The sequence below is a fragment of the Vanessa cardui genome, chromosome 10 (genome assembly GCF_905220365.1).
Source record: "Vanessa cardui chromosome 10, ilVanCard2.1, whole genome shotgun sequence".
NCBI lineage: Eukaryota > Metazoa > Arthropoda > Insecta > Lepidoptera > Nymphalidae > Vanessa > Vanessa cardui.
Genome location: NC_061132.1, coordinates 11,679,227 through 11,702,545, shown reverse-complemented (window position 1 = coordinate 11,702,545; position 23,319 = coordinate 11,679,227). Strand labels below are relative to the sequence as shown.

At 34.8% G+C, this 23,319-nt stretch overlaps 1 protein-coding gene across 1 annotated transcript; it reads left to right on the top strand.

Annotated features, from left to right (window-relative positions):
* Positions 1–23,138, top strand: LOC124533124 (fatty acid synthase-like). The gene is made up of 40 exons (XM_047108288.1): positions 1–39; positions 769–921; positions 1,018–1,210; positions 2,652–2,772; positions 3,346–3,549; positions 3,642–3,758; positions 4,099–4,262; positions 4,845–4,987; positions 5,658–5,861; positions 5,990–6,179; positions 6,412–6,571; positions 6,782–6,951; positions 7,372–7,523; positions 7,621–7,804; positions 8,706–8,854; positions 9,225–9,406; positions 9,547–9,666; positions 10,379–10,488; positions 10,901–11,091; positions 11,407–11,576; positions 12,124–12,387; positions 12,467–12,586; positions 12,884–13,175; positions 13,394–13,837; positions 14,128–14,298; positions 14,807–14,937; positions 15,271–15,421; positions 15,706–15,877; positions 15,964–16,076; positions 16,334–16,495; positions 16,581–16,789; positions 16,875–17,030; positions 17,202–17,453; positions 18,291–18,444; positions 19,257–19,461; positions 19,862–20,012; positions 20,564–20,738; positions 21,556–21,729; positions 22,186–22,288; positions 22,603–23,138. Exons 1-40 carry the CDS (start codon positions 1–3, stop codon positions 23,136–23,138), a joined length of 7,251 nt encoding a protein of 2,416 aa, XP_046964244.1.
* Positions 23,139–23,319: the final 181 nt, after the last annotated feature.

Here is a 23,319-nt window from a genome sequence, read left to right as displayed (position 1 = left end):
ATGACGTCCGACAGAGACGTGTGGAAGAAGAGGCATGCTGTGCCGACCCCAATTAGAATTTGGATAAGGGCAGAAGGATGATGGAAGTTACTCATTATATATGGTACCATCAAACAGCAGCACTTAGCCGGTCTATTCTACTTTGAATAGTGAATGTTATTATAAACTCGAAATCGAATTCCTTTATTCAACATAGAAGCATTACATAATTAGTGATGGTCAAATTAAAGAAATACCACCGGTTCGGAAAAAGGAACACCCTGATCTGAGAAAACCGGCGAAAGAAACTCAATGGGTCTTTTTTTAATTTTGCAGGCAACATCTCTAACATACGACTTATATGACGTTAGAGATGTTTAATATGTCTTATCAACAACAACAAACACAACAACAACAGCCTGTAAATTCCCACTGCTGGGCTAAAGGCCTCCTCTCCCTTTGAGGAGAAGGTTTGGAACATATTCCACCACGCTGTTCCAATGCGGGTTGGTGGAATACACATGTGGCAGAATTTCTATTAAATTTGTCACATGCAGGTTTCCTCACGATGTTTTCCTTCACCGCTGAGCACGAGATGAATGATAAAGACAAATTAAGCACATGAATCAGCGGTGCTTGCCTGGGTTTGAACCCGCAATCATCGGTTAAGATGCACGCGTTCTAACCACTGGGCCATCTCGACTCACATGTCTTATCGGGTGGTCCATTTGAAAATTCGCTTATATTTATTCCAATACGCTTATTGAGTTAAAGTGCGTATTTTTTTAGATGGAATCCACACTCGTCTCAGAAGACATGGCAATGTCAGACAATCATGTATCGCATCCATCGCCCGGAGACGAAATCTACATCACCGGTATCTCCGGTTGCTTTCCTGATTCGGACTCAGTCGTACACTTGCAAGAGAACTTGTTTAATAAGGTAGCGTTGTCAGATATATTTTTTTTGTTTTAAATGAGAGCAAGCAATTAAGAAGAATAGCAAGAAAGACATCAATAATTACGTCATTGTTTTCAGGTGGACCTCGTGTCGGAGAATACTCGTCGTTGGAAGCTCGTGCACCCAGAGATCCCGCAGCGTACTGGCAAAATAAATAACATTGAAAAATTCGACGCTTCCTTCTTCGGAGTGCACTACAAAGAAGCACAAACCTTGGAGCCTATGGGTAGAATAATTTTGGAGAAAACATATGAAGCTATAATTGACGCTGGTAACCATTTTTTTACCTTTATTTATTAACGAATAAATAATTGTAAGCCCACTTAAAAATATAAATTTATTAATTAACATAAGAATTAACAACATTAAATGCTTAAATACATATTTTTAGAACCAGAAGTAGGAAGTAGGTTAACCTCTAAAACAATTATCTTTAATTTATAATAACAATCAATCTACCACAAAAGAAAAACATTTAGTCTACAACACAAATAACCATCATAATCACATTACACCGTAATAATTATAATTGCAATTCTCAATGTGTCAACTACAAATCTCCCGCCTTTTTTTTTAAATAGGGAAGTTGTATGACTTGACGCTGATGTTGCTTGTTTATTCCAACATTATATACAAATATGAACTAAAACTAGTTACTGTATAAATCTTGACTGCGTGGAATGGTGGTAAGGATGCTAGCATTTTGAATCGCAATTCCGATCCTCTGGGCAAAAAACGAACCAGCCCTCCTGTCACCATTGGAGGCAATGAGGCGAGGTGTTATACTTTTGATGAATACCCACTTGGGTATGTTTAACAGATTTGAGATTTCTACCATCAATGTTTCGTTTTTTGTGTTATGGGCTGAAGTGCCAGTATAACTTCAAACAGTGCCATTATCCAATTGAAGGTGATACCTCACATAATCAGGTGGTATGCATTCTTACCGATTGAATGAAAAAAAACCTGAGTAATAATACATTTATTACTCATGAAAATATTTGTTAAGAAACATATACTAAGTGTTAAAAATGCTAACTTCAGTCACAAGAGCTAGACCATCTTAGTTCCCATGGTTTGTTGCACATTAGTGTTATGTGGAATGATTAAGGTACTTCTTATTGCGACCTCCGTGTTCGATTTGGTTCAATTCCCAGACGAGTCGATGTCTTGGGTCTGGATGTTTGTGGCAACCGTCGTTATTTCTGATTTTCCATAGCACAAGTGCTTTACCTACTTACACTGGGATCAGAGTAATGTATGTGATGTTGTCCAATGTTTATTTGTTTTTATTTATTTATTAATTGCTACAGGTAGTGTGATGAGACTACACTTACCGAAAATGATATTGAAAAATATTACAAAAAACGCTCATAGTTAATTTTATTTGGACACAGTATTGGCCATATATCAAAATATATTATACATAAATATTACACATTAACAAAAAACTGAGAAGGTTCTGTAGTTATAACGCGTACTCGTCTTTTTCGAGCTCAATAGATCGATAATTGCGTGTTCAAATGCATGAGTACCACTGAATTTCCAAGATCTTGATACGTGATTATAAATTATCTCATTCTCATATATTTTTCCAAATAATATCCACCAAAAATTTTGTACCAATAAATCTAATATAAATCTCTTGCATCTCAATTTTAAACAAGTGTAACTAAAAATATTGCGACACTTAAATTCCTGTTTATCTTTAGGTTTGAATCCAAAGGAACTGAGCAATACCAAGACAGGCGTGTTCATTGGAACTTGCTTCCCAGAATCGGCGTTCAAATTGATGTATGAAAAGATGCATGTCAATGGATTTGGTATAGCGGGGTAAGTTCGTTCGTACTTCTATTCTTATATATGACTTATTACTTACTTTACTTGGTGGTAGGGCTTTGTGCAAGCCCGTCTGGGTAGGTACCACCCACCCATCAGTTATTCTACCGCCAAATAACAGTATTCAGTATTGTTGTGTTCCGGTCTGAAGGGTGAGTGAGCCAGTGTAACTACAGGCTCAAGGGACATAACATCTTGGTTCCCAAGGTTGGTGGCACATTGACGATTTAAGGAATAGTTAATATTAACTCCTCAGCGTCATTGTCTATGGGCGATGGTGACCACTTACCATCAGGTGGCCCATATGCTCGTCCGCCAAACTATACCATAAAAATAAAAAAATAAATAAAAATAGACTTCTGCATGTTCAAATATTATAAATACCTGTGCCCTTAGTGCAATATATGTAAGTATAGCATCACACTTAAATGCAAGCTGGAACATTAATAATAGTTGCCTTGTCGTAACCTTATTTTCAATTCTTAAAAATGTTGGTGACGCTCATATAAAACAAGCCCAAAAATATTATTATGGAAATATTATTTATGGTAATAATATATTTTTCAGCTGCTCCCGGGCCATGTTAGCCAACCGTATCTCTAATTGGCTCGGTGTTAGCGGTCCCTCTTACACTCTGGATACAGCTTGTTCCAGTTCTCTGTACGCCATGGAACACGCATACACAGCTATACGTGAAGGACGCTGTGACACAGCCATCGTTGGAGGGTGTAATCTCTGCCTCCATCCTTACGTGTCTTTGCAGTTCTCTAGGTGAGAAGAGAAAACTATTTTAGTATAAAATTTCTACGAACATTTTTTTTTAAAAAGAGGTTTATTAAATACATTTATTTAAAATATTTTAGACTCGGTGTATTATCAGCTGATGGAAGGTGCAAGTGCTTCGACAACGACGCAAATGGCTACGTTCGTTCTGAAGCAGTAGTCGTTTGTCTTCTTCAGAGAGCTAAGGATTCAAGAAGGTACTTCTATAATATTCTATAGTCAATAACTTTGTAAATTATGTTTTTTTTTTTAAATAATGCCCTTTGGATTATATGGTTACTTGGAACCCTTTTTTAATTATGTAAAATATTGTATATTGTATCACTTTCCGTTGTTATAACTGTCTCAAAAATTTTGTTGAGTCTAGTGATCACGGAATAAGCTACCTTTAATGTTTTCTTTTTATTGATATTTTTAAATTTCAACTCAGAATTTGACAGACAAATTAAAACGAATAAAATGAGAATACAAGAATTAATATGACAATTATTAATATGTTAAGAATATAAGATAATCATCATAAGACCTTTTTCTCAGAGTGTATGCACAAATACACCATGCGAAAACTAACAGTGATGGATACAACGGGCAAGGTATAACCTTCCCATCCGGTGCTATGCAGAAGATACTCCTCAACGAATTTTATGATGAGTGTTCTATCCCACCCAGTACCGTCGAGTACTTAGAAGCACATGGAACAGGTAACTAAATTTAATGAACAATAAATACTAATACAATTTGGACATTTTATTGGTTATACTTATAAATTCGGAGCCTACTTAATTTTGTGGTACTATAGATCAATGGATCAGTCTGCTGAAATGTTAGTTAGTTCTGCAAGCTATGTTGGTAATTTAGGTTGTTCACGGGATAATCTCGTTTCCGATCCTTAAGCTTTGGAATATTTCAAACATAGAAGGTTGAGCAGCCTTTAATGTGTGACTGCCCTGTCTTTAGTGTCTATATTTCGATACCACATATTATGTATGTCGATACCTATTTTGTATGCATCTTTAAATACTGCATGGTAGAAATTAACAAATATTACTAAATGGCAATATAGGTCATGACTTATTTTGTACCGGATAAATCGTTTTTGTGCTATAAAAAACAAACTATATAAAGGTGCCTTTATAACTTTGGTATTAATTTATTTTCCTTGATGATAAGCGATTTATTTAAAGGTTTACAGTTATTGGGTAAAATACATTTTGGATCCTTATATAAGTAATTCATACCAATTTTTTACACAAATCAACCCAGCAATATTTTGTCCATAACAGGTACAAGGGTTGGCGATCTCGTAGAACTTAACGTAATTGGTGACGTCTTCTGTACTGGGCGAGCTGATCCTCTTATGATAGGATCTGTTAAGTCCAATATGGGTCACAGTGAACCAGCATCAGGTCTTTGTTCTCTTGCGAAGGTAAGAACGTATACGTTGAATTTACTTAAACAATTTTTTATTGTTTCATCTCAGATATTATTATTACTTATTTCTTAATCATAAAGTTTATATTGGTATTTAATTTTCCAAGATTTTAAAGCCATTAATCTCATCTCATATAATGTTGAGTAGTTGAATCACCGATTAAAGTATTAAGTAAAGTGAATGTTTTCTATTGTTGAAATATATTGAGAAAAAGCATTTTCAGATTTTTATTTCAGAAATTATAAAATATTTAATTTTACATGACAAAGCTGTGGCTGCTGAAGTTGTGACGAGTGTAAAGACGCGTAAAATATTTATACGATTTTTTCAAATCTCATTATCCTTCTCACCTTATCCCAATTTACTTGGGGTTGGCGCGATATTTATTCTTCTTCTATAGTTGCCTTATCTGTTGTCAGTTCAAAAGTAACATTCCTTACAGCCATATCATCTTTCACACAATCCATCCATTGTTTTATTGGTCGTCCCCTTCCTCTATATGCATCCACATACATGCTCAAGACCTTCCTCGAAATGTTCCTCATTCCTCTGATTCATTCCATTGTTCGATTTATTTTGCCATCGCCTTGAATGAGTGAACCAAGATACCGAATTTCTTTTCTCGATTTTCAATTGATTGTCTAATAACAAAAAAAATCCTTAGCTCTGCATCGCGTATATGACAGGATATATTCCTCCAAATATGAACTTCAATATTCCAAGAAAAGAAGTACCACTACTCGTGGAAGGAAAACTCAAAGTAATTACTGAAAAGCAAAAATGGAATAGAGGAATGGCAGGTATTAGCAACTTCGGCTTTGGGGGTGCCAACGCCCATATCTTGCTCAAAAGTGTTGCATTACCGAAGGTGAGTTTTGTTGAGTTACATTTTAAATCGATAATTATGTACATAAATAAAGATTTTTGTTGCTCTTAAGTTTAGCATGCCTTTTTTATAAGATAAGCATATTTCTTTCATTTCTATTTTTTATCAAGGTCAACAATGGGTTACCTTCAGATGATCTACCTAGACTGGTCTGCGTATCAGGTCGCACTGAATCAGCGGTGGCTAAAATTCTTGATGACCTTGAGTCGAGGACAGTTGACGTTGAACTTGTTAGACTTTTACACGCTATACATGATGAGGATATCGATGGTCATGCATTTAGAGGATATACTTTATTAGGTAATTTAATATTTTATGGAAATGATCAAAATCGTTTACATTTACGGGTACTGTCACAGACATTCGTCAAGAAGATTATTATTTTGATGTTTTCAATTTTTTATTTTGAAAAAAAGGCCTTATCACAGTTAAAGAGAAATTATAATGACGTAAATTAAATAAAATTAAATTTTCCTTGCTATTATTCACCGTATTTATTACTCTAATACCCATGTCACTCTTTCAAACTCAGATTCGACACCCTCGAAAAGCGTGACACTATCTAGGGAAATCCAATACTACCCTGGTGGTCGTCGTCCGCTGTCTTTCATATACCCCGGTTTGGGTTCTCAGTGGGAACCAATAGCAAAGCAGCTCATGAGAATCCCAGCATTCGCCTCCGCTATTAAAAAGTAAGATTTTATATGATCAGTAATTAATAAAGCCAAATTTGAGTTTTTAGTTTACAATGTCTCAAATAAAAAAAAAAATGAAAATATTGTGAAATCATTCATTTAAGTAGTTAACAACATTAGAGTATACACTGAATAAAGAAAATCATCAATTGCTGAAAGATATTAATAGTTTATATTTGACTAATTGGCTTAATATTTTTTCTCCAGGTGCCACAAGGCCTTAGAGCCACACGGCATTGATTTGATCAAGCTCATAACTCATCCAAATGCTAAGATAAACGATAATGTTACAAACACTTTTATCGGTATCGCCGCTGTTCAGATCGGTCTCACGGATGTCCTCAAAACTGTTGGAATTGAACCCGATTTCATTATTGGTAAGAACTGTAACATCTTGTAAATAACAAAATGAACTATTAAATTGATTTTTTTTATGGTATAGGTTGGCGGACGAGCATATGGGCCACCTGATGGTAAGTGGTCACCATCGCCCATAGTCAATGACGCTGGATGAAATATTAACCATTCCTTACATCGTCAATGTGCCACCAACCTTGGGAACTAAGATGTTATGTCCATTGTGCCTGTAGTTACACTGGCTCACTCACCCTTCAGACCAGAACACAACAATACTAAGTACTGTTATTTGGCGGTAGAATAACTGATGAGTGGGAGGTACCTACCCAAACGGGCTTGCACAAAGCCCTACCACCAAGGTGATGGTATTGAGGCTTATACCAAATTGGTTATACGGCTTGTGAAGGTTCGAGCTTGAAATAAAATTCATCGAATTTCAGGTTATAGTTTGGGCGAGTTAGGTTGCGCTTACGCAGATGGCTGTTTGACAGCTGAACAGACGATTCTCTCCGCATATTATATCGGTTTGGCTGTCACTGACACTTCTTTTGTTAAGGGATCTATGGCTGTTGTAGAACTTGGATACGAAGAGGTAAGTTCGGACTCTTTAGATGAGTTAAATTCCAAATAGTCCAAAAGGACCTTAGGATTTTATTGTTAAAGTGTCTTTTTTATTTTTTTTAAATCAGATAAAATCTAAGCTTCCATCTGTAATCGACGTGGCTTGTCACAACAGTCCCCACTCCAGCGTAATTTCTGGTCCAATGGATGAAATAAAGATGTTTGTTGCTAAATTGATAGCGCAAGGAATCTTTGCCAAGGAAGTTCCTTGCAATAACATCGCCTACCATTCGCGATACATTGCTGAAGCTGGTGAGTTTGTTATTTATATTTATAATATTAAACTGCCCGCGACATTGTACGCCTTTGAATGTAACAAAATAATATATGTTTTGTAGCCTAAGTTACTCCCTATCGTATCAATTATTTGCCAGTAAAAGTCCTGTCAAAATCGGCCCAGCCGACAAAAATTCAGACCAGCCGACAGACCGAGAAAAATTGTAAAAAATGTTATTTTGGTATGTGTACCATGTACCATGTATAAATACATATCCATTGAGTAAAAAGGGGCTATTTCAATATTACAAACATCATCATCATCATCATCAACAGCCTGTTTTGTCCACTGCTGGACATAGGCCTCTCCCATTGCACGCTACTGTGGTCTTTCTCCGGCTATATATTACAAACATACATTCCAATATTATATTTATAGGTATTGCCCAACATCACACACATTACTCTGATCCCAATGTAAGTAGCTAAAGCACTTGTGTTATGGAAAATCAGAAGCAACGACGGTACCATAAAAAACTCAGAACCAAGACAACATAGAAAATTATTGCACTTTTTCTACATCGATTTGGCTGGGAATCGCTGTAGAAAACCCGGGACCTCAGAAAGGTGTAAACATGAAAACCGGTGTACACACTACTCGACCACAGAGGTCGTCAGATATTATAATGGTTCATATATATGAACATTATTTTATTTTAAAAAATAGTCAACATTAGCAAAACTTACATTCTGATTTGTCTTAATAAAGTCATTAAACATCACAAGCAGTGACTTTGTTGACTTTATTATAATATAGTAAAGAGAACTGCATATATTTCATTATTTTTAGTTTTTCCTAATAAAGTTTATAACAAAAATCACAATTCAGTTTCAATAAAAAAAACCATCAAAACTTAACATGCCAATTTTAAATCAGGACCAACACTTCTGAAATATCTGAAGCAAGCAATTCCAAGACCTAGACTACGTTCAGAGCGCTGGCTTTCTACTTCAATTCAGCAGAACTTGTGGGCAGATCCTAAAGCTATACAGTCTTCAGCTGAATACCACACCAACAATTTACTAGTAAGTTCGGTTCAATATAATGAATGCAACCTTTAGGGAAGGAAGAAAGAAGACTCCATGTGAGATACAATTAATAACCATAGTAAGATCGCCTTCATCAATTCAAACATTTAGAGTAAATTCGCCAAGTAAATTTAAAAAACAGTAATAGAAAACAAAAAAAAATGATTTGCTTTGGTCGTTAGGTATTAGGGCATAGGCTTAAAGCTTCTTATTAAATTTAATTTATTTCGGTTCAGTGGTTTGACTATGAAATAAACAACAAACTTATACACAAAAAGTTACTTTTGCATTAATAGATGTTATGTTAAGATATGTTAGAAAATGTATGACCAATTATTGTGCTCAGCTTAGTAAATTCGTTTAATAGAGTCCAGTGCTTTTCGAGGAGACGGCGCAACTAATCCCTACCAACGCTATCGCTGTAGAAATTGGCCCAAATGACATCCTACAGACAATGCTATATGGATCTCTCAAGGATATTATCCACATTCCTCTCATTGAAAGAAAAACCCAGGACGATTTACAAACTTTCTTCACGGCCTTAGGAAAGTAAGTAATACATTTTTATTTTTCCATATTAAAATTGATTAATTAACACAAAATCTTAGGAAGTTCTAGGATTATCAAATACCAACTCCAAATATCTTACTATTTTAATTGAGTCGAAGTAATGAGTACCATATTTACAGATTATATGAAGCTGGTCTAAACCCGCACCTAGCCAATATTTACCCGACCATAAAGTTTCCCGTCTCCCGAGGAACTCCCATGCTCTCACATCTCGTCGAATGGGAACACACAGACAACTGGTGAGTATAAACCATATGTACAACATTACAAATTCGTAAATCGAGAGTCAATTAATTGTAAATGGGATTCTCAAGTTTATTTTTTTATAAGGAGCATATATCCGTAGACGAAAAATTATTAAAGAACCGGGTACTCCTAGGATTTGAGTTGTAGCAAAGTAGTTGTTTAAAGGAATATAAATTACGGTGTTCAATTAACAGAAGGTTAATAATATTTAGAAAAAATAGTAACAGCAACAGCCTGTAAATTTCCCCCTGCTGGGCTAAGGCCTCCTCTCCTACTAAGAAAAGTGTCTGGGACATATTCCACTGAGATGAGATGGCCCAGTGGTTAGAACACATGCATCTTGACCGATGATTTTGAATTCAACCCCAGGCAAGCACCACTACCACTCCACCACTTATAATTCAACTAATACTCGACGGTGAAAGAAAATATCGTGAAGAAACATGCATTTGTCTATTTTCATCGAGAAAAAAAAATAACGTACAATATTCCTAACAAAATCCATTTTCAATATTTTTGTGCAAAAAGAAACAAATGTATACGAATTTCACTATTGTTGTTATTGCTGGTATTCCTACAACCAATGAAAAGGTAACATATAGCCTTAAGCAATTTCACACCAATTATTAGATTTCCAGGATTTTAATATAATTAATGTGCCATAACTTTAAATTATTACTATTATTAATATAATAATCATTTTAGGGACGCTAAAATGTATGAAGACAAAATTCTGATGTCGTTTGGTGAGAGGACAGTAAATGTGTCCGTTATGGATGAAATGAACGAGTTCCTAGCCGGTCACGTTATTGATGGTACCATCATTTATTTCATTTAATAAAAAAAACCTATAGATCGTCCTTTAATATCGGCACTGTCAATATTAATTTAATGCTTTCAAGTCACCCAGCATCGAAGTAAGATGTACCTTGTATCGGCAATTATAGTGGCTTACTCGCTTTTCAAAATTCTACGCAGTAATTCAAAGCATTAATAAAAGGAAATATGTCTCAAAACAGCCTCATAACTCAGTTATGACGGTCAAACATCAACGAAAAATGTTCGGGTACAGACTATCAGCACCAAGGACTTTCTTCGGTATACTCCAAAATATGACCGTTAAACTATGGCATATTTTCATAAAAATACAAGGCCTTTAGTCACAGGGATCAGTTAGCTTATTCTTGTCTCCTTACTATCCTGTACCTCTTAATTTTTCCACCGTAGGTCGTAACTTGTACCCTGCAACCGGCTACATAGTGATGGTGTGGGAGAGTCTTGCAATGATGATGGGGAAGATGTTAATAGAAGTTTCCGTGGTGTTCGAGAACGTTCGATTCCAAAGAGCCACAAACATCCCCAAAAAAGGAAGCTTGGAGTTCATTGTTATGATTCATAAAGCAAGTGGACATTTTGAGGTAAATATATGCTCAGTTTTTAACATACTAAATAGACAAATGCGAGAGTAACTCTGTCTGTATGTCTGTTGCTCTTTGACGGCCAAAGCAATGAGCTAAATTTGATGAAATTTGGTATAAAGCAAACCCCAAGGAACGTTATAATAGTCATGTCTAATGTATGTGACGGCAAGAGCGACGGGAGGAGCGAAGCAACATCTTCAACTAGTTTTTATCCTACCTTTTAGGACCATTTGTTGAATTCGGATTTATCCATTAAGTAAAATATCACAATCATCACGAAACCTTAAAAAAATCAATAACAATCTCCAACAGATCGTTGAAAGCGGAACTTCCATTGTGACTGGATGTATATACGCAAAAAAATACATTGGACAAGATTACCGCATGCTGCCGGTTGAGCCGGAATCCACTAGATTCAATGTTAAGCATCTACTTAGAAAGGACTTCTACAAGGAGTTACGTCTAAGAGGCTACAAGTACAGGTAAAATACAGATTAACTGCAATGTGCAATGATTTCAAATAGTTGTGTACTCACCGGTTTTTCGTTTCACGCATAGAGGACCTTCAAGTAGGGATTATTTATATTATTATCACTGATCTACTGAAGAACCTGCAGAACTCAATGCTTATCTTCAAGGGACGTCACAGGAGCACTTGCATATGCTTCTATGAAGTTCCGACGATCAGCCCAATGCGGGACTCCAATGCTTCGAATTGTTGACTAAGAACTCTGTTTCGTTTAACCACCATCAACTGTAGAGATCAAATCCTCTGTACACAGAACACAGCAGCCTACCCAATAATAAACAGATCGCGTTTTACCCCATTCAAAAGAATATAATATGATAGCCCGGCCCTGGATGTACAGATAATTGTATGATAAATGACTGTTACTTGATTATATATTTTTGTTATGGTAATATCTACCATTAAAATAATTAATTAATTTTTCAGGAAAAATTTTTAACAAAAATTTAGCATCCTAGTTTAGAGTAAGTAGTAATAGCTCAGGTTTCATTTATTCGCAGTGGCCTCTTCCAAGGTGTAATCGGCTGTAACGTGGATGGCACACGCGGCCGCCTGGCATGGAAAAACAACTGGATCACGTTTATGGATTGTATGCTGCAAATGAAGCTCATTACTATGGACACTCGAGGACTTTTCGTGCCCACCAGTATTGAAAAATTGTGTATCGATTTAGATATGCACCAAGAAGCTATATCAAAAATGAAACCTGATTCTACGAGGCATTCGATGGAGATAAGGGTGTACCCTACTCATGATATTATCAGGTATTCCTATAAAATACATACATATTAGGAAAAAAATTAATGTCAATTTTGGTATCATAATTTTACTTATTATTACCAGGGCTGGCGGAGTCGAAATTCGAGGTTTACAGGCAACTCCTATTTCAAAAAGGATTCCTCTCGGTGTGCCAGTTTTAGAAAAGAATGTTTTCGTACCCAACTTCGGCAAGTCTGAGATGAAGGTACATACATGTTTTTTTTTCTGGGCATAGCCAAATCAATAACATTTATAAAAAAAAAAAAAAATCATCAACATAACGTTTTTTTAAATTAATTACAATATTTTTTTTTATTATGAAATAACGAAAAAACTTAAATAAATTACAGATTGAGGACATTCTCCGAAGCAACGTTGTGAGCGTAGCCAAATCCAAGTGCAATGTCATAAAATAATATATACTAAGATAATTACCAATGTAACCTTTTTTGAAATTTACAATGAATGTTTTATAATAACAAAAAAACTGCATCAATTACCGATTGAAGACATTCTCAGAAGCAACGTCCACTTGATTCTTGAAAACATGCAAATTTACAAATTTAAAAGTGCTGAAATTGTTGACGACGCTTATAAAGCTGCCGGATTAGAACCTATCTTGGATAAAGTAGCAGACGTCTTAGGTGACTTGCCTCTAGTACAAGCTGAGTTGTCCATTATTTCTGAGGATCCTGTTGAAATGCCATCTAATATTTGTAAAGAAAGTAAAAAGTTGATTGGAGAAAATAATATTCTTCTACTTATTGGTGCTAATCTGCTTCAAAGGCCAGAAGTAAGTCATATGTAAAACCTATTTTAAAAATATAAAGGAATTTAACAAACAGCACTATCAGCTCTTAAATTAAAATTTTATATTTCAGCTGCTTAGTTTAAAAAAAATTATGAAACGTTTTATATAGTAGTTTATGATATGAGTTGGAATAATATAAAAATAAATTATAAACGACCATTTTTTTCTTGTTAATATGTCTTACTAATTATCATTTTTAGGTACTTAAAGACGTGTCAGCAAGTCTCCGCAGCGGAGGATTCATCATGAGCCGTGAAAAGAAATCTATTAATCCTAAAGATTTTTCTGACAAATACGATATCATCACCATACAAAACACTGGCTTCGAATATGTGATCCTCTTCAGAAAACCAGTTCCAACGAAATCAGCAAAATATATTGACATCGTCTCAGCCGATCAAACATTCGCTTGGGTAGACAAAGTGAAGAAAGAACTCGAAAATGGACAAAAACTCGTTTTATATAGTCAAAATGAGCCTAAAAATGGACTATTAGGTCTCACCAACTGTCTGAGGAAAGAACCTGGTGGTGAATTAGTCTATGGTCTTCTAGTTGCAGATCCTTCGGCACCACCATTTAAGCCGGATTTAGAATTCTATACAAATCAATTGAATAATGATTTGGCTATAAATGTTTATCAAGAAGTAAGCACGTAATAATATTTCGGAAAGATACTTACATTTCATTATTAATTCAAAGGATAAAAACCAAATAAGCTGGCACGGTCTGAAAAAATTGGCACTCTAAATAACATTAAGTATTCTTTATGACGTAAATGTGCTTTAAATCTTGAACCTTTGAAGTCGAATCCAGCAACGTAATCGTTATATTATGATGCTTGTTTCGAACGAACGAACTTTTGATGATTTGAAGTGTAACACATGTGAATTTAAAAATAGAAAATTATAGGCAATATGTGTCTTTTTATATTTAGGGTCAATGGGGAACGTACCGTCATTTACTCCTCGGTGACTTGGATACAATTAAGACCCATCATGCCTTTGTGAACACCGTCACCATTGGAGATCTATCTTCTCTGAGCTGGCTGGAGGGACCCATCAGAGAGAATCCAGTTTTCAAGAACCCAGAAAAAGTTCTTGTACATGTAAGTAAAACAGTATGAATGTAAGTATTATGAAATTTTATCTAAGTTATCAATAAATTATTTATAGAATCGAATGTATTGTTTTACTTCTTTTTATGGTATAGTTTGGCGGACGAGCATATGGGCCACCTGATGGTAAATGGTCACCATCACCCATAGACAATGACGCTGTAAGAAATATTAACTATTCTTTACATCGTCAATATGCCACTAACCTTGAGAACTAAGATGTTATGTCCCTTGTGCCTGTAGTTACAATATTGATTACTGTTATTTGGCAGAATAATAACTGATGTGTGGGTTGTACTTACTGAGACAGGCTAGCACAAATCCCTACCACCAAGTAAAATGGCAACTAAAAAAAATTCCTACACATGGTAGGAATCTACGGTAAAAAAAAATAATGTTTTTTTTTTATTGTGTATACTTATCCACTAACGTCGGTTTATACTTCGTGTTTAATTATTTCCAAGTTATAATTTTTGTAAAATGGCGTTTGATTATGCAGATATATTGCGCTGCTTTAAATTTCCGAGACGTAATGACTGCAATGGGGCGCGTGACGGCCGATTCCGTCGCTACTGGCAGACTTGCGCAAGAGTGCGTTCAAGGATTTGAGATCGTCGGCAGAACGTCCAAGTTAGTCAAAATCAAAACTTTATTCTACTTGAATTATGTATGAGCGAACTCTTCTAAAACCGAATGCCTCACTATGAAAAATGGTATTTGTACTTAAAAGAAGTTGATTTAGAAAAAAAAATCTAAATTTTCTTAAAGACGGGATTATTGAAATAGGCCTTATAATAAATGGGATTGTTTATGTTTCTATTTATTTTTGTCTGTCTAAATGAATAGAAAATATTTCGAAAATATATTGTAATATTTTAATTTATTAACAGTACGATTCGTTCAGTTTCTGTTTGATGTTTTTTGTTTGTTTACATAATTTTAAATCGAAACGACCTGTCACAGTGGTACAAGAGTTATGGGCATGGTGGTGAATAGTGGTTTGGCTAACATGGTGGAAGCGGAGAAGTCGCTCTTATGGGCCATCCCCGATGAGTGGACTTTCGAAGAGGCTGCCAGTGTGCCTGTGGCTTATGGAACAGTATACTATGCATTGGTAAGTATGTTATTATTAAGTAGGGTCATAAATTTGGGCTTGAAGTATATTACACTGTAAATTTTATTTGATTTGTGCTACATTTTGAGCGAGTTGCAGATATAAGAAGTGTTGAAGGAAAACTGAAGTTTCAATGACACTGAGATGTAAATGGGTATGGGTAGGGTAAGGGTAGGGTATGGGTAATCAGATTACGTTTATCTGTTTTTGTTAATACATCTTCTGTTAAGAATTACCGTTTAACTTATTATCAATTAATACTCTTTATTGTTTAATTATAACAGGTAATGGTAGGCCAGATACAAAGAGGAGAATCTATCTTAATCCACGCTGGTTCTGGTGGTGTTGGACAGGCCGCCATAAACGTTGCCCTTCACTACGGATGCGAAGTGTTTACTACTGTTGGTACGCCGGAGAAACGAGCCTTTATCAAGAAGCTCTTTCCACAACTCAAGGGTAATGAAATTGAGTTTTTCGTTCTCGATGATTCAGATGATTTGAATGCTGTAAATGCATTTTAACCTCTAACGTCTTATTTACAGACAGTCATATCGGCAATTCTCGTGACACGTCCTTCGAACACATGATCAGAAAAGAAACGAACGGAAAAGGAGTTAATTTGGTACTCAATTCTCTTGCCGATGATAAATTACAGGTATTAAAGCTGTAACATTCATACTACTTGCATTCATATTCTTTAATCATACTCTTCAGATCACGTAGGCGGTGATATGACCACCCTTTATTTTAGTTTTTAGGTAGTGTTCATTCTCAAACCTCTCCATGGTCTCAACGCAATATTCGTAAAGGTTTCAGACCATCTCATCAATGGGTACCTGACCAATTGATGAGATAAGCAACATTTTAAAGCAATAAAATTAATTATTTGAAATATTTAAATTTTTAATCCAGGCTTCGATACGCTGTCTCGGCTACCGCGGTCGCTTCCTGGAAATCGGAAAGTTTGACATCAATAACAACACGCTCATTGACGTTTCCTTCTTCCGCAACGAAATCTCCTTCCACGGAGTTATGTTGTACGTCATCTTCGAAGATACCAAAGCTTTTAAAGAGGTAGGAGGTAGGATTTTTATAGTCTTATTCAATGATACCTTTGATATAAACATAGTTTTATATATTATAATATAAATATGAACAGTCACTTCGAGACCTGCTGATTACTGGCATCGCAAGCGGCGCTGTTCGACCGCTCACGTACTGCACTTTCGAGAAAGACGAAATCGAGACCGCATTCAGATACATGGCAGCTGGAAAGCATATTGGCAAAGTGATTATAAAAATTCGTGATGAGGAACGAAGCAGTCGTTTTGTAAAACCTAAGAATATATGCGTGGATGCTGTTCCAAGGTATGTTATCAATAATTGTAATCTCAGTAGATTTTTAAGGTGACTTTTTCTGGTGATACATAACGAATGTTGATTTCCCTTCTAGATACATGTGTGATGAAGAATTAGTGTACGTGGTGGTAGGAGGTCTCGGCGGCTTTGGTCTGGAGCTTACAGATTGGCTCATCATGAGAGGAGCTAGGAAAGTGCTGCTCATCTCCAGGAGAGGAATCAGCAATGGTTACCAATCAGCAAGGCTAAAGTAATTAACATTGCAAATATTTTTAAGCTCATTATTAATTTTAATCAAAAAACACATTTTTCATTTACATTTTTGGGTATATCTTAAATAGAAAAAATATGGGAAGATGACAAAACATAGCAGCATAAGCTTGCAAATTGTCAAGATTTGATTTAACATTACTTTTGGCAGAGCATGGGCGGGCTATGGAGCTGATGTACAAATTTCAACGCACGATGTCACAACTGAAGAAGGATGTGAACAAATGTTAAAGATGGCGAATTGTATGGGAACAGTGGAGGCGATATTCAACTTGGCGGTCATATTGAAAGATTCCATTTTCCAAAATCAAACTCCAGAGACTTTTAAAACATCCTTTGCTCCCAAAGCGTTGGCTACGATGAATTTGGACAAGTTTTCGAGGAAAATGTGCCCTAAATTAAAGTGGGTTTTTTTTCGTTATCATAAAAAAATATTCCAAAACGAGCAATCTCGGCACTGCTTAAACACAAGAAATTATTAGTCCTTGCTTTTAGAATAAAGGTATTGCATTCGCACAACTTAAAACAAGAATATAATTTATTCAATTAGACTTCTTACGACCACTTTTAATCGTTATTTTAATAATATGTTTGCCTACAAAACTACCACCTACACCGGTCCAAAATGTAGATTTTTTCATCAGAAAAATTAACGAATAACAATTATATTTTATTTTATTTTATTTTATTTTTATAAGGACAACCAACAGTAGGTACAATATCACATGAAAAATAAATAACATTTCAAAATTATCAAAGTAAAAGTTCTACTATTTATAGGTAGTCTCAACGTTCATACTATTGAAAATATAAATTAAACATTATTGAACTAAAATTATATAATAGAAAATAAAAACATACATTAAAATATACGATTAAAATTAAAATTGAGCACAAATGAAATTCTTTACTTTTTGTTTGAATAGAGGGCGACTATCATGACATAAGTCTAAATCATTTACTTTTATACTGATCGTGATGTACGATAATCTCGATGTAATGGAATTCCTACCTAGTTGCGTTTTCCAAAACCTGGTATTTAAAAATGACTCATACTACGAGAATTATTGTGAGGGACGATTAAATAGAATTTTGATAATATTGCTCTAATTAAGTCATGTATTCTGCATGGATATAAAAACATATTAACTAAACATTCTTTTATCATTAGTCTTTGCGTTTCATTAATCTCAATTAAAGTCCAAATTATTTTGACTAATCACTTCTCACTATACACCAGGGATTTCGTGATATTCTCATCCGTGTCCTGCGGTCGCGGTAACGCTGGTCAGACCAACTACGGTTTCTCCAACTCCGTGATGGAGAGGATCTGTGAACAGAGAAAGAAGCTCGGCCTCCCCGCGCTCGCCGTGCAATGGGGTGCTGTGGGCGACGTAAGTATCCAAAACTAACTGAATGAATGAAATGAATGAAATATACTTTATTGTACACCAAGCAAAGTACATAAAATTTTAAAACAGAAAAAAATAAACAATGTTATACAGTATACAATCGGCGGCCTTATCGCTAGAAGAGCGATCTCTTCCAGGCAACCGGTTGGCATAGGACATTATAATAAATAAATAAATTTAGGGTGGAGGTGTACTATAATACAAACATAATAAAGTAGTAAAAATAATACATACATATATAATGAGAAAATACACACATAACTAGTAAGAAAAACATACACACAATTTTAAAATAAATGAGGATTGGAGGAGGAGAAAGGTAAGGGATGAAAATACGATTTCAAGTATCAATATAATATTCGAAAATGCGACGTTTAAATATTTCAAGGGATTTAGCTCGACGTACCGCTAAGGGCAAGGAGTTCCATAAGCGTGCTGCGTTAATTGTAAAAGATATATAACTGTTTGGTTAATTACGTAAAGATAACGCATGTATTATTACGCTAACATTAGTAGTAGTACACATAATTTTGATTTTAAAAATAATTTTCTCAAACGAAGCTTTGGTACATGAAATTACAATTTGCGTTGAGCTAACGTGGTTTATAAATAGCTAAGTGTAATTCGGTTAGAAAAACGATTATCGTAATATGGAAGATTAGTAGAAATGGCCTCAGTTTCAATATTCACAAACTGTTTATTATTTTTGTAATTACTTTTCGAAGTTAGTAAATAATTATTAAGGAAAATAGAATTACTATATTTAAAGTTCATTTATTTATATTTTTGCGTAGGTCGGTCTCGTGGCAGACATGCAAGATGAAGACGTCCAATTGGAAATCGGCGGAACGTTACAGCAAAGGATTTCCTCCTGTCTGCTGTCTCTCGACAAGTTCTTGAAACAGGATGCCGTTATAGTGTCCTCGATAGTGGTAGCTGAAAAAAGAATTGGAAGTTTCGGGTGCGGAAGCGTGGTGGATGCAGTTGCGCAGATTATGGGTAAAAAAAAGCAATAAACAATCCTTCGAAGCATAATTGAGTTGAACTTTTTATTAACATATTTCACTAACGAACTAAAAATAAAAAAAAGATATCAATTGACTTTATTTCTTACTTCATCACAAATAAGGATAATTCAACTCGATAGATTGATGATGATTAATATGATACATTCGATTTTACTGATTTGTTTTAAAACTTAGATCAAATAGCTTATGATAGTTTTATGAAACGGGCAACGCCGTTTGGTTTTCAAATATCATTAATTCGACATAAGCATCACTTTAAACAAATATCTTGACTTGATGTTGCCAAAATTTGAGCAAAGGATTATTATCAAACCATTGACCAATCAAATTGCACTTTTTCGCACTACCATCTAATATTCTCTGGGTTCCAGGTATCAAAGACCTGAAGACAGTTTCTCAACTAGTGACTCTTGCTGAACTGGGCATGGACAGTTTGATGGCGGTAGAGATCAAACAAACTTTAGAGAGGGAATTCGAGATATTCCTGACAGCGCAAGATATCAGATCCTTAACATTAGCAAGGTTTATTACTATATCTATTTCATTGAGAATTTCCAAAGATATTATTTATGACCTCTGGTGGTATAAAGTTCGCAATCAACTTTTATTATTTTCTTGGTGAGGACTTTGCAATCCCATCTCGATACCACGTACTCATTAAACTTCTACCCCCAAACAGGAATTTATAGTATTTTTTCCGGTTTGAAGGTCAAGTGAGTCATAACTCAGTTCAGCAGATTGCTTAATATGCATTGGCGATAGTTGATTAATATTTCTTACAGTGCCATTGCTTAGTGGCGGTGATCCCTTACCAAAAGAGGGTCATTTGCAAATCCGCTTACCTAAATTAAAACTGACATTATTTTTGGTAACATTTGTCTCAGTTTTAACCAAAAGTATGATAATAAGGGATATAAACATATTCTTATTTTTTTTATATTAATTTGTCTAGAAAATTTATCTCGTACAAAAAAAACTTCTTCAAATTCTCAATATTAAATCGATTTATCGAATCACATCGAAACAAATCACGAAGTTTCATGATTTCATAATAAATTTTAACATACCAACAGGCTTTTGGAACTCACAGCTCGAGGAGAAGCGGAATCATCGAAATCACTTTTAACACGTCCTGTTATCCTTGATGAGGCAGCTGGTCTTAAAATCCTGTTAAGGAACTTCGGTGATGAAAATTTGGCTTCCGAACCTTTTATATATATGCCGTCTATGGTGAGCGATGGGACTAAGGTAATTATAGTATTCGTGTGTCTATTCCAAAATTACATAATAGCGTGCCTATTGTAGCACAATATGCTTTAATTTGTTTAAATAGAAGTGGCAAATTGTCAACATTAGTTCCAGCTCTATGAGTACTTTTGTCCGTAAATTTCAATAACTTTTTATCAACCGGACTTGGCATTTAAATCGATGAACTCGAGATCCACAGTTTTATTGACTAAATCGATGACACGGTCATACACCAAAAAATAATTAATCTGCCTTATAAAGCATAAAACCATCAATACTATGCAGTATTAGTATCATTTTTATGTTTTAAGACGAAGTTCTTCAGAACTTCTTCAGAACTAAGTAATTCATTACTTACCATTAGTTTTAGAAAAGTCTCTCTTTAATTGAGGGTACTTTTACAAAGACCTAAGAATACAAAGCCATTACAAACTTGGAATCGATATGACAATCGATTCGCTTATAAATATTTAAATGAAAATCGCTCATACGTAACGTAGCTCGCGTTTTTGGGTGTTGGTTATCATGTGTCAGGCAAAAAAAGAATTTCCTTTATTGGAGTTCTTTTTGATTTTGCTTTATACCAAATTTCATCAAATTCGTTCATTGGTATAGTCGTGAAAGAGCGACAGACAGACAGAGTTACTTACATATTTCTAACATTAATAAAGATTAATTCGTTGACTTGAAAAATATTTTAACTCTATAATATATCATATGCTAAGTAGGAAGGAAGGTAGTAAGGAACTGTACACAATTAACTGCAATACATTACTTCGACTACTGAATGTAATTCAAAGTGAAGTTTTTTTCACAGTCCGACATACCAGTCATCGACAAGGAGTTGATAATGTTCATGCTGCCGGGTATAGAAGGCTGCGCTGCGGGAATGGCGACCTTATGTCGTAGACTTAAGATCAAGATTTGTGTCATGCAATACGGCAATCAGAAGGGGGATACCTTGGAGGCCTTAGTCAACAGATTGCACAAGGTATGGATCATAAGAACATTTAAATATGCACAATCTTTACTTGATAATTGATAGTTTAATCATTTAATTGAATATAATATAAATCTAAATTTTCATAAATCTTATGGGTGTGTTTTAAGTCCATGTTATATTGAGAACCATTATATGAATTGTACGCCAAATGATAATTGACAATTATTAACGGTCCCTGTTTTCGTTCTTGGAGTTCAAGCTTGCTTTAAACAGTAAATTTTATTAAAATCACTTGATTGGGCATGACAGAATAACAGATAGATAGATTAATAAAGAAGATTTAAAAGATTTAATTTTTATATAAATATCATTTAACATTACCCACATGAGTTTTGAGGACCTAAAACACGCTTAATCAATTCATTCGAATTTATCAATAAAGGTGGCTTGTATTGTCTTGAATGAAATAAAAAACATAAATTATGAATGGCATATTTGTTTCAGACGGTTAAATCAAAGTTGACTCCCGGAAGTCCCTACATACTTCTCGGGTACAGTTTTGGTACTTTACCTATGTTGAAACTGGCGAGCTTATTGGAAAGTGAAGGTTGGTATCCCAAAACATTAATATTAACACGAAAAAAAAGTATAGTATAGTGTATAGCAAACAAGTATTTTTTGGTATAATATAAATTATAACCTACTAAGTATTTCCAAACAAAATAAAATCCATATATTTAATAATCGTTTTACGTGGCTAGACTACGTCAGATAGAAACTTGGATAAGTATAAGATAATTATGATAATATTGAGTTCGAAATAGTGACCAAATTTAGATTAAGTATAGCTTTATTACAAAAAAGGTTCTAAAAAAACTTTACTTTCTACTTAAATAATCATTGACAATTAAAAATTTTCAGGTCATAATGGCACCATATTCTGCATAGATGGCAGTCCAGACTTCCTCTACGGATTAATAACCGCTACATTTTGCAACACAAGCGACACGCAGCTACAAAACAGCTTGATTTGTCGAACCATAGACATGATCGCCCCAAACAATGACCTCAAAGGAACACTAATGGAGTCTCTAAAGGAAATCGAATCTTTTGACGAGAGAATTAAATACGCTATAAAAGTATCACCAGTTGAGAAGAGATATTCAGATAAGTTTATAGAATCGATCGCCAATGCAAGTTTCGATCGTTTCAAAATGATACTCAATCAAGCCGAATTGGAGAAAATCAAGGCTCCAATTGTTCTATTACGTCCCAAGGAAATTCCACCGTTCTTGCAGATCGAAGAGAATTATGGTCTGGACAAATTGACAGATGGTCCAGTGATGGTACATCTCGTAGAAGGTAACCATATCAGTATCATTGAAAATAAAGATAGCGCGGACATTATCAATAAAGTTTTAGCTGGACAATATGACGCGAAGACGATAAAGTCGTAACGAGTATGGTGAAAAAGGGACAGAAAACTTTCGATCTATTTAAACAAACGCCCTTTACTGTCCCAATAAATACATCCATGAATTATATTGAAGAAATATTCCCGAGAATCTATGCATAGACCTCGTTTATTAGTATTATTAAAAAGAAAAATTTGGTGTTGGTGATAATTTTGATGCAGAA